The sequence below is a fragment of the Drosophila serrata genome, unplaced genomic scaffold (assembly GCF_035046125.1).
Source record: "Drosophila serrata isolate PLE 108 unplaced genomic scaffold, ASM3504612v1 contig_347, whole genome shotgun sequence".
Taxonomy (NCBI): Eukaryota; Metazoa; Arthropoda; class Insecta; order Diptera; family Drosophilidae; genus Drosophila; species Drosophila serrata.
The window spans coordinates 1174651-1187577 of record NW_028257245.1 but is presented as its reverse complement, the minus strand read 5'-3'; the positions used below and the strand labels follow the sequence as shown (position 1 = coordinate 1187577).

The following is a 12927-nucleotide window of genomic DNA, read 5'->3' as shown; positions in this document are numbered from 1 at the left end:
CGATTATTATTTCCGCACACATACACTTGCCTTCAGTTTGGCAAGGCTTTAGCATTGCTTTATGGTCATATGCACAGAGGAAAAATCAAAGAGATATCAGTTTTCACTTTGTTCTTAAACAATTTTCATATCACAGGGATATGCTTATAAATTAAAAAAATCCTTTTCATAAGGCAACACTATGGTTTGCTATGCAACCAATATCCTTGAAAGCAAGTAAATTCAGCTGAATATTAAACCTTATGTTACCATATAGTTTATTTTTAACAAGGAATTTTATTTAAACTTTATACAACTTCCAGGTGCTGGGATTATTTATTATTTAATTTTTATTTTCACTGCGGTTTTGCCCTATTAAAAAGTGAACTTTTTAGGTGTATTATATATTCATGAAATATAAAAAATGCTAAATAGTGTTCTTCAAATCAAATTGAACCATTCAATAAGTTAATTAAATTGAGTTAGTTTGTTAGAATTCTCTTGGAAATTTAAACCATAACTATATATTTATCTCTACTTTTCGTTATATATTTCTCTCAGTGTCCTACTTAAATCGCCTCCTTGGTTTTCTTCGGTGGGCGTGGTGGCACGTAAGCTGCCAGAAAAAGAAAATAGCAAAGAAAAAATTAGCGCTGCTTCAGCATATTGTCGCAGCACATCCGCTCCAAGAACTCGTCTCGACTCCACCTCGAAGCTGGAAGCTGCCACCATCAATCGAACATCCGTGGCACCTTTCGGCGGCGCATCCTTTTTGGCTCCAACTCGGAGCCTGCCACGCCCCCTGTCAGCAAACGTGCCTGGCATTTGCATGGCAAGGAGTACTCCTGTCGAGCTGTCGAAGTCGCAAGGCGAATGTTTTATAACGATTTTCGGGCGCTGCAGTTGGCAGCGTTTTGTTCAAATACGATATAACAATAGTCGGAGCGACAGTTTCGTCCTAATGGAGCATGGAGCATGGAGCATGGAGCATGGGGCATGGCGACGACGCATGCCACATGCCAAGTTATCCTGCAGTGGCTACGTGCCCCTCCTTATCGATGGATCTCCGTGCCAGCGCGAAACTGTCCCATTTGGGGATTAACTAATTGAATTTGCCACTCGCTATTGCATCGCATCATTTGTGGGGTTCGTCCTCTGTCTTCAATTCGCAGGATTCCAATTTAGAAATAGTTTTTTTTTTTTTGGGGGGGGGGGGGGGAAGAGGGAATAAGAATAAAAGCAATCGCAGGAATTTTGCATCCTGACCACTCTAATGAGAATTCAAGTTAGATTGCTGCCGCTGCTGTTGAGGGAAAATTGCAACAAATTGCAATTACTGGCAACACTTTGCGCCACCGCGGGCTTCTCCAGCAGGCAGCTACATCTCCATTAACAATGCGGTAGGTCCTGGAACAGGAGCAGCTCCCAGAGTTGCAACCATGGCAACAGCGGCAGGGCCATCAGTGGCACCGTAAATGGTAATCGCAGAGCAACATTATTAACATCATCAAGGTGAGCGTTATTAAAACCGAGTAAAAGGCATAGCCGCCACCTGCTGGCCAACGCGGCAACTCGACTTGCGCCACCTGCCGACCCAAGGACACGGCCAACCGGCCGCAGGACCAAATTCCAGGAACAAAAAAAAAGAGTACCGCATTATTTTGCAGCTTGCGACGGGAGTAAATTCTTGTTAATAGTGCAACAAATTCGCATTTATAAAGCAAAGCGTTGACTGCGGTGACTCTCAAACTGTCATTAATTCGCTGAATTTTCCGCGAAAAACTCTTTTTGCGGCCAACAAAAATGCAGACTTTGGTTTTTGGTCACAATCCAAGAGTGAAACTAGCGGTTATTAATTACCTACCTAGCCAATTATTTGCCACAAAGTTGGGTAGTTGTCAGATTTAAACGAATTTAATTGCAATTAAGCTTACATTTTCTGTATTTAATTAACTTATATTTCATTACATATAGCATTGATATTTTTAAGTTTCAATAGATTGCCTCGGAAATAATGATTTTCTTAGGAAATTAAGTCGATTTTTTCTGAAACTTAATAGTAAAATAGAACTACTTGAGTTAAGTAATTTAATACTATAGCCTTGAAACAAGGGTCTTTTAAATTGAGTCCGAAGCTTGTGAATATTGTGGAAATTTAAAACTTGAAAATTTTAAACACAATTTAAAGCTATATTTCGCCTGTAAATTTATCTGTAGATAACTCCTGGATTTATCAATTAATTCAAGGTTTCTCATAAATTCATAAGAAACCAATTTATTCATTAAAATAGTACATAGCTGTGAAAGCAGGAGCTCAATTTCCAAATATTCTAAATGCTTTTCATACAAAGAAAATAAATAAATATAAATATTTTAACAAAAGTAAATTGAAAATATCCAATATATCTAACACTTTTAAGTCCCTAAACTACCCTTGATTTAGGTCATAGCTAGTTTATGGCAATTACTTAGAGCAGTGTTTACCCAACTTAACTGATGCCGTATGTCATGGAAAATTCTAACTGAAACTGTGAAACCAATATATTATAAAACTCTAGAAAAAAGGACATAGTCAATATTTAACTGAATGCGGACAAATGATGAAATATATACCAAATAGCCCAATATTTGTGACCAATTCATTCCAATTCCATGTCACAGCTCCTGTCAGTGGCGAGTAAGCGTTACATTTGGGGGGCTTTTCTCTATTCGTTGATTACTTTTCCGGGAGGAAAAGTCTGAGGGGGTGAGGTGCTGTTTCGGTTGCGGGTTGTGTTCTACATATTTTTGTGCCAGTTGTTGCTGTTTGGCGGGGAAATTTGCGCAACGACAAGTGCGAACTTTTGCTCGGATTGTGGACGCCGCTGCAATTGAAACGCTGTGAGAACTGCGAGGCTGCGGAACTGAAAAACTTGTTGACGAGTGAAGTGTGGTAAGTGGCGATGCCTGGTGGTGGTGGTGCGGCATCGCCGAGTGGTTGGTTGGTCAGCATTAGATGGCAGTGCCACTTGTTGCCAGCTCGTACCCGGGGATCGTTGCTCCCGGCCACTAATTGTTCCCCGATTCCCAGGCCCAAAGCACACGCAATGTATGTTGCGTAGGTGAGTAGCCTCAATTAACCCATGTTGCCGGCGGGATTTCGGTTTCAGTTTTTTCGCCCTCTTGACTTGCGGTTGCCGCCGGTGGGAAATGTCGGGCCATTGTTTTTAGCCCGACCCCCCAAGTGTTTGCGACATTGTACATATACTATATGTGGAGCTGCGTACTCTAGGACCCTGTCCCATTCCCTGTCCCTGTCTCTGTCCCCCTGGGGCACTTACAAAAGGTATAAAAAAACTAACAAGACTAGAAAATAATATCCATGTTTAGCAGTTTTCCATACAAACACATTTTAAAGGCGGTAATTACAGCGGGTAAACTTAACAAGAGTTTTTTAAATGTACTTTTTTGTAACACGGAATGCTTTAACATTATTGATTTTATGTGTTTTTTGATGGAATTTATTTCATGATTTTGTCCAGAATTGATCTTGTTCATTGAAGCCTTTTTTACATTTTCTGATGAATACAAAAAAAAAGCCTTCCGCTTTTTTTAAAACCGTACCATATTTTTATGGACAAGGTAGTTTTGCATATTATTTACTTTAATAATTAATTTTATGAAGGCCATGCTGTTTTACTCTATACTTGTATCTATGGAACATTTGTGTAAATTTAAAGTCCGACTTTTTCATTAAAATTACATTTTGTTGTGACCATTCAGGATGAACTGATGACCGTAACCAGGGAACGACGCGAAGCTGTCCAATCAATTCCAATTCCAAGCACCATTTGAATTAAATGACAACTCGAAAGCCAGCGTAAAAAAGCAAAATAAATAGCAGAGGGAAAATGGCAGACTCTAAGAGATTGCCACCGCCAGCCGGAGTATGCTTGATTTATTTATAACACATGCTACGCATCGCATCAACTTATGGAATTCGCAAGGAATCGCATGGAGCCAATGGCAACAACATTTTTGGGTTGGGCTAAGGGAGACTTCTTGGGGGGGTTGGGTACAAACGACATAAAAAGCGACATCATCCAATCAATTTATGCGCCAATGTCTCCTGGGCGGAGGACCCAAGTGGGTTAGATATTGGAAAACGGATAATTGGAAGCGGAGGGGCGAGGCCGGGGCGGCTGTCGGGATTTTCCTTTACTTTGATGGGTTTTTCGTAATATTATCTTTAAAAAATCATTTCGGTAAGAATCGAAATTGAAGTGAAAATAGGAGGCCGAAGGCCGAAAAAAAGGATTCCCCTTCTAAGTGTGCGTGGGGGGTAATTGGAGGACATATCCACCAGTCCAGCATCCCTGTGAAATGGCCATCATCGTCAGCATCATCATCATCGTTGTCGTAGTGGTCTGGAATTAGGGACCTGGGCGAGACAATTCCCCAGTTGCCATTGTAAACGCTTGCAAAGTTATTTGCTGTCCATTTCCAAACATTAAACCAGAGTGACTTGAATAAATTTCATATTTGAAAGCCTCGCAGAGAGGACGCACATTTCGGTTAGACCGAAATGCCAGAGTCCGGAATAAACTCACATGGCTAATATGTACTCTCTCGGTTGCTCGATGTGTGGGCCATCCTTGAGGTGGGTCAACTCTGCGGCATATCCTGTCTGTCCTGCCTCTGTCTATGTGTGTGTGTGTGGACACATAAACCAAAAATTCCTATACGCTGATGCAGCAAATTTCCGGCCAGAGTGAAAGTGGTGCGTGCTGCGACGGTGACTCTCACTCCACTTCACTTGACTGCTATTTCCAGGAGCCAGTGGCCACTCAAGAAGAATGCTTCAGTTTGCCCTTCCCCCGCTCACCATGTGGCATTCTCGGAGGCGAATTTTCATTCTCGAATATTCATACATTTTCCCCAGCCGCTCTCCTCCCCATGAACTTTGGACATTTTCCCCCATTTTTTGATATTTTTGAAGTCGTAGTTGAGAATGCGACAGTTGCTTCATTACAGACAAATAAAATACACACAACAAAACGATTCCTCAGCAGGAATCGCAAGTGGGAGGAGAGGAAAATAGGAGGACACATAAGTTATGGAAAGAAATAAATGCAAAGTCGGCGCATTTCAACTTTAAAATGCAGTTCCACTCCGATTCCACTCGGGTTTTTAGCTTTAAGCATGTACCTCATGGAGGAAAAATGTTTTCCAACCGAAAGAAAAGCTTAATTAAAAGGCTTTTCCACATAGACAACGACGTGGGAAAACTTTTGCCAGCATTTTACTGATAACAATGCAGGGAAACCCGAAACCAAGCTATTTTCAATATTAAAAGGCAATAATAAAAGGCTTTTAAACTGAATGTTCAGGAGTAGAAACTATATTTAAAATTTGTACTAAATAGGGTATAAAAAATATCTTTTAATTGAGGAGTTATCAAAGTACAACTCTATTTTATTACCAGTCTTAAGAGGTATATAGTTTAACCCTTTCAGAAGTTTTCAGATACATTTCCCTCAGCACTTCTTTGTTGTTCTGTAAAGCAGAGGGATGAGTGGAGTGGCTGGGCATTACCAGGAGCAGGAGCAGAAGTACTCCCGCAGCATATGAGCGGGCAAATTAGAAGCTGAGACACACTGAGTCCTGTGCTCCTGGATCTTCATCCACTCTGGTGCAGCCGGAGTGTTTGGCAGCTCATTGTTTGGCTTAATTGCCGGTTGAGAGGCGACTGGGAGCGCGTGTGGCATCGGCACATGCATCCATTCCATTCCATTTGCATCCGAATCCGCTTTCGCCGTCGAAGTTGGCCATTGTTTGGCCAAAATCGCAAACACACACGGCACACACAACACACACAACAATGCCTGGGCTGCTGGTATGCCAAGGGTTAAGCAAAACACTCGAATTACCGGGAGAGGATGAGTTGCGAGGATGATGACGACGAGGATGAGGAATGCAAATGCAAATGCTTTCTCGCCCGTGGAATAATGTTTGCGCAATCGAATGACAAAGCAGTGGCGGTCAGGGGTTAAGGGGATGTCAACTCGTCCAATGAAGCATGTCTGCGCATGAAACCCGATCTCTCAGGGCTTCCAGAGAGCCCGGTGGAGGAGCAGGAGGAGCTGGAGCCCCTTGGTTCCCAGCCAAGTTGCTGCAATGGAAAACGAAACGAATTTTTCGCTGTCGCAATTAAACCAAGTGAAGTCGTTAAAGTTAAAGTTTTCCCAGCGGCCAAGCGGCCAAGCGGCCAAGCGGCCAAGCGGCCAAATGCCGCGTCACAGATTTCCCGGCGCGAAGGAAAGTTGCCAGAGCGGAACCACACGTCACCGGCCAAACTGGACGCCCATCTCGCATCGGCCAAAGGTGTGCAAAGGTGACTCTCCGCGAAGCGGATTACTGAAGCGTGCAGTGGACATGGGACATGGGAGGTGGGAGCTGGGAGCTGGGACGACCGCCAGCAGTTCACACGCTGCAGATGAAGGCAAAGCCGGGAAGCCAAACGGAAAAAATATAAACCAGAGATCAGAGCTCAGCGGTCTGTTTAATCTCCTTATCAACTGAATATTCTTTATTAATTAAAATTGAAAGAAAATATATACCATTGAGGGTATTTCCCGATAGAAAATAAACAGGTCTTTGATATATTTACTCTTTAAATAAATAATAATAAATAAGTAAATATTGCTCTCAAAGTTAATGATTCCATCATGACAAAAAAGATCTATCAAAAGGTTTTTTAAACATTTAAAATATCCCACTAAAAATCCTTTGGATTGCTTTGCATTCACAATTATTTATAATGGATGCATTCTGTGGCGTGGCACCTGCGGCAATTCTGTGACTGTTTTTTGTTCTCAAAGTCCAGAAGTTGCACTTGCAGCTGTCGAACCAAGCTGCTGGAGATGTGGCACAAATAAAGCCGAGGCACAAGTTAAAAGTGGAAGTGAAGAGCAGAAGCTGAGGCTGCCACGAGCTAATGTCCAACCGGTTTGACACGCGACTCCTCGAAAATGAGCGAAATTAGGCAGATGCTGAAGTTGAAGTTGAAGTTGCAGTTGAAGTTGAAGTTTACGCTGAACCTGTAGACCATGAATGTTGCAGCTGCCGCTTGCCACTTCAATTAAGCAAAAGGATGCAGCAGGACCAGGACCAAACCCCTAGAGCACATATCGCAGTAAATACATATTTGCCTGAGCTGATAAAATATTCATTTTTCGATATCGGCCGTCTAAAATATGCAAGTGCCGCAAAATACGAAATAAAGTGAAAACTCAGCCGGCTTTTGAATTTGATTTCACTGCCGTCGTCTGTCCTGCTACCTACCGCCCGCTCCCCCCTCTGTCTCTTTGGAGGGAAACTGGGTTGGGTTTCGGCTGTGGTTCCTTGGCCCACATATCGATAACAGGTCCTCACAGACATACTGGCTGACTGGGGGAGGGGGCGAGCTCGTATCTGGCGGCGCACAAACACAAAGGATATCGACTCCCTTTGAGCAGAATGATGCAATTATTCACACTTGATTAAATACTCAAGAAAAGTGAAAGTGCGTGGAAGGAAGCTGAAGGAGGGGCCCACATTGAGATGTTTTCCAAAATTCATAAATTTAAATTAGCAGAGAGAGAGAGAGAGCAGCCAGGCTACTGCTCCAGCTAGCAGGCAAATGTCTGAATGGATGGATGATGAAGCCATCGGTTAGTGTGTTGGGTCCTGTCCTCACCTTGAAATGGTTTTTCAATTACTCCACTGAGGTGAGCCAGGACATGGGGGTGAGAGGGAGCAGGAGCTGGCAACTCTGAGAGCCATTAAATGTATTCCATCTCGAGGACTCGCACTCGGACCTGGGCAGGGGGAGGCAACCTCATTTTGCTGTCAGGACGAGTCTATGACGAGCCTCATTTGGCATCTTGCTTGATTTGCCGTTTTTATTTATTCATTCAGCCTGTCTGTTTGCAGGGATGGGTATGGTGAGCTGGTGAGCTGGGCATCCGGCTGTCCGACAGCTGACTAACCAAATCAATTCGCATCAATATCGAGCAAACCCATCAAAGTCAGAGCGACTGAAGAGGCGGGAGCGGCATCTATTGCGGTAGCGGGAGCAATCATCTATGCCATCCATCCGCCGCATCCTTCTGTGGGAATATTCTGCGTAGGAAGCACGCCAGGCTGCACATTGCTAATATCCTGCCGCCCTGCTACCCAGCTCTTTGTGTGCGCCCATCCCCTCCATATAGGAGGGAATGGGTATGGGTTTGGGTATTGCTATTTGGTATCCTACTAATTGAAATTCATTCTCAATCTGCCAGAAACAGATCGCAACTACGCGCTCTTCTTTTAAATTACAAAATTCAATTCAAACCGAGAGGACAGAAACCTAAACCTAAAACTAAACCCAAAACGAAAACGAAAACGAAATCGAAATTGAAACTGAAACCGAAAACTGAGGCTGAAGCTCCATCGAAATTCGTTGAACCATAGCAAGGGGTCGCCTCGCAGTCGTATCTGCCACACGTGTTGAGGGGTCATAAATCCCGATCCCGGCTAGGTAGCGCCCAGCCAGATATAGATATGGATATGGATATAGATATATAGCCCGGGGCAATTACCACATGCCACGTTGCAGCGGCACAGCGGGAGTTCGATGCTCGATGCTCTATGCTCGGTGGCGACTTCAAGTGCCGCGGATTCTGTGATTGTTTTCGTATTTGACATCCGACGATCCCACACCATCTATACTTGCCACATGCTGTCGATTTGTTTATGCACTCGCTCATACATACACACATGTGGGTTTTATTTAGTTTTATTTAGTTTCGTCTTTCTGTCAACAAGCAATCCGTATATGGCCAATGCACTGTCTATTTCGGTCTCAGATAAATTTAGACAAAAACACACACACAGGGAGCTCAAAACCACAACAATTTCGTGTTGGATGTTGTCAACTCGTTTTAAAGAATAATTCTTGCACAATTGAAATAGCTCGAAAGATATCAAAGATAATCGCACTCAGACTAAAGCTCTTAATTCTTTGTGTGTTTGAATTAAAAGGAAACAAAGCAAGCGAAAACTAAATGTATCAAAGTGCTTTAAAGTCCAGAAGCAGCTTTATATTATGTTTAGTTTTGATAGATACTGAAATCTTCTTACATTTTCATTTATTTTTGGGAAACTAATACATAATTGGAAGAAAAGTTGTTAACTTTATGATATCAACGCATTTATTTCTATTGAAGCTAACTTCCATGAATATCAGTAATTCCTAAATAAGTTACAACTTAATAAGCTAAAATACAAACACAAACAATAAAAACAATCAAAACATAAGTAAAATTCAATTAAAAAAGCCCAAAAAGACCAGATTTTTTCAATGATTCAACAATTCCAACTTCTTGCAGACACTTTTTAAATTTTTATCTATTGACGCTTTCAATTTCGTTCAAGATTGAAGACCGATTTGGGAGATACTTTGGGGGATACTTCTATATAATATATATAGTAAAAGGGAGGGAAAAGAGCGGAGGCTGGCGACCACATTTGATTTGCAATTACGTAAGTTCGCTTAACCCACGCTTGCTGCTGAGCTTGGACCCGGGACTTGGTCGGTGGTTTTTCGGTGGGACATGTGGGCGTTCGGAGTCAATATTGGACTGGTTAGCGGTCTCGAACTCAAGGTGCTGCTGCTGCTGGTGGTGGTGGCTCGTTAAGCCAAGTAGCCGCTTGGAGCTGAGTCTGGGCCAAACATGGGCGTTGCTGTAGCCTCGTTTTTTGCAGCTGCCTCCGCAATCTGGCCAAGAGACTCGCTTTTTGTTCAGAGTCCGCAGACAGCGCAATTAACTTTGAGCTAGCTCGAAAATGACAGCGCCAGCTGAGGAGGAGCAGCTTCCTGGAGATGGCATCCGCTGGATAATCTATCCGCATCTGTCCCTGTGTGCTTAACACTCTCAATCTCTCCGCCCTTTGAGCGCAGCATCAGCAGGAAGCGCAGCCGCTCAAGTGGTGGCCACCGACTGCTTCTGCTTCTGTTGCTGCTCCTCCAAACCATTGATGGCGCTCCGGTCAAGCTGTACTTGGCTGGTGGTATTGTCAATGCACTTCACTACATTTGCCAACTGTCAGGGACAAAAAAAAATAGTAAGCGACAAATCGCGAAGACCTCTTTCCCCCTTGGATTTGGCCCGCTTTTCAGAGCCTTCTCCCCCGCTTTCCCTACACATGCTTACATGCTGTTGCCATTACGGCGTGTTTGTCCTACACTTTTCCAACTGCTGCTGCTGTTGCTGCTTTAGCTTTCCCAGTTGCTTCACTTGCTCTGGTGGCATACATTTTTTTTTTTTTTTTTGCACCCACACAGGGACACACATCTAGAGAGAGTTGACAGACGGACGCAACTTTTCTCCGTTCGTGTGTCGTCCTTGTGCTTGTTTTTCGGCTCCCTCGGCCAGCGAGCCTGCCAGCCTGCGAGCCTGTCTGTTTGTTGACATATTATGATCCTTGATTATTTTGTGCTGACAAATACATGCTTTTCCTTTTTCCTTTTTCCAAACACACTCGCACACACACTCACACACGCCCAAAGTTATGTACATACATCTAAATGCTGGCTGCTGTATGGATACTGGAATCCAGATAGACTTCCGACTCTGATTTTGATTCTGACTCTGATTCCTGTTTGATTTTGTTGTTGTTTTCGGTATCTTGTGGCATAGGGGGCGTGGCTCCTTGGGGGCCAGGTGCTTTGCTACTAATTGGTCTGGGCTCCAATCTGCAGTCCAATCCATTCGAGCCTTATCAGCCGTACTCTTAATGATGGGCGTACTTTTTGTAAATCCGCTTCTATTTCCATTTCACATTTCAGGGCCAATTCTCCGCCCACAAATGTCATGCAAAGCCAAGTCAAGCTCTCATATATGAGAAAACCAGAGAGGGGAAAACAAAATAAACCTGCTCCCCAAGCGATCCAAACCGAAACAAACGAAACAACTGTGGGCGTCGACACAATATTTTGTAAATTATATTCGATTGTTTGTGTTTGGTTTCGACTTGCTAGGCTAGGGGGCCCAAAGCTGCTCGGGCATTGGGGGGCGGAAGCCCCGATAAGACCGCAAGTGCAACTCCCCAGCACCACTCCCATTTCCCGCTACCAAAAACCAGTACCAGTACCAATACCCAGTACCCAGTACCCACTACAAGAACCTGTCCCGATGACGATAATGCGTTTGATTGGAGCGGAAGTGGAGCGCTGTTGTGGTACGTGTGTCCGGTGCTGTTCTTGCCAGGCATAATGTGTAATTATTAATTAGCTTACAAGCTTTAAGAACATAGAACCGAGAACAAGAACGGAGTAGTTTCAAGTCATCAGAAATGGTTTGACCACGCCTGCTCACTTTGACCGCAGAGTCAGGCTCAAAATGTTGCAACATGCAATGCCTTATGTTCCTATGAGCAACAGCTGTTAACCCTTGCTAGTGGTGGTTAACCTCCGTCCTACTTAACCTGCTGTTAGTTAACCCCCAGATAGCTATTCTCTAGATAGTTGATGAAACCTTGGTTAGGTAAACTAGTGTTAGTGACATCCCTTTAGATAACTTCTTCTAGATAATTCTTCTAGTCAACTCCTTCTCAAAGTTAACCCCCCACCTTATTGGTAACCTCCAGTTAGTCCTGGCTACTCACCGAGTCCCAATAGCTGAAAATGTTTAATCCAATGCTGACGGCAGCGTCGTCGCTTTGTTGCATGCTGCTGCCACTTGATGTGTTGCTGATGTTGCACGGTCATTTCGTTTGCTGTCGATATTTATTTTCCTTTTGCTTTGGTTAAACCAACTGTTTCTTAGGGGGTTAAAACTACACTACGCAGCAGTTACCGATGGCTGCCGCGCCAGCTGTTAAAGCCACACATTTGTGTTTGGGTCACCACACATTCGGCACTAGTCTAACTCGGATGCGGATTCCAGATTCGAGATTTTAGATTTGAGATTTCGACTTTCGCCTTTCGCCTTTCGACAGCCGCTTCCCGGTTACAGCATGCTGGCGGCTATTCCTTGGGTCAAATCGGGTTAATCCTTGCGGTCTAGGACCTACACTTGGCTAGGATTCACTGCTGGAATTCGCACTTGCCATCCGCTCTATTTGCTGGATGTATTTTTTTGTATTAATTTTTTATTATATTTAATTTTATTTTTTGGCGCAGACTCGATAATTTGGCGTTGTTATCGCGTGCGGGTGTGCGAGTGTGTGCTTGTGTGTGTATGGGAGTGTGGGTGAGCGGTAGGCTCCGTGCGACGCGGTCGAGTAACGGGAACGGAGCCTGGCGCGTCTTCTCGGAATCAGAGTATAACGGGAAAAGCCGACCTCTCGGAACGAGAGCTAAAACCGAACTAAAACCTCGTAGCTCCACGGACCAGCGAAGAACGAACAAACGAACGAAGTGAGTGGTGGTGTGTGTTGTGTGTCCCGAGAGCGAGAGATGGGATGTGCAGATTCAACCTCGCTCTCTCTCTCTCTGTGTCTTTGATGGTGCAAAGGTGCGTATGCGTGCTCTGTGTTGCTTGTGTTCCTGCCAAGCCGGTTTATTGCCACTCACTTATACTGGGCCACTCGAAGCACAGTAGCGCCTTTTCTCATTTTATATTGCAAAATTCAAATCTATTGGATCAATTCAAATAATATAATTAACTTTGTTTTAAAGTAATTGTTTTTAAATTTATTGTTTGCCAAGCCCACCAATTCACCTTTTTATAGAGTATCAAAGGAACAAATCTACATAAAAAATAATTATAATATTTTATAGGGTTTAAGTTTATTTTTATGGATTTGATCAAATAAAAATATTTTGAAAACTAAAAAAAATGTTTTAAATTCCCAGAAAGAAGTGGCCCCTGCTAGTTAGCTATTTACCTTTTCAAGCAAAAACCAAACAAATTCTATTTAGTTTGGTTTATAACTTATAAG

The 12927-nt window shown here is 43.4% G+C and overlaps 1 protein-coding gene across 3 annotated transcripts in view; it reads right to left on the bottom strand.

Moving 5' to 3' along the window:
• The window catches only part of sns (nephrin adhesion molecule sticks and stones), a 62089-nt gene extending 49708 nt beyond the window's left edge, over window positions 1-12381 (bottom strand). For all 3 annotated transcript variants that reach the window (XM_086838296.1, XM_086838297.1, XM_086838298.1), the window contains exon 1: window positions 11650-12381. In XM_086838296.1, coding sequence (XP_086694422.1) covers window positions 11650-11752 — 103 coding nt within the window. In that variant the 5' untranslated portion in view covers window positions 11753-12381. The remainder of the gene's footprint in view (window positions 1-11649) is intronic.
• Between the last annotated feature and the right edge of the window lie 546 nt (window positions 12382-12927).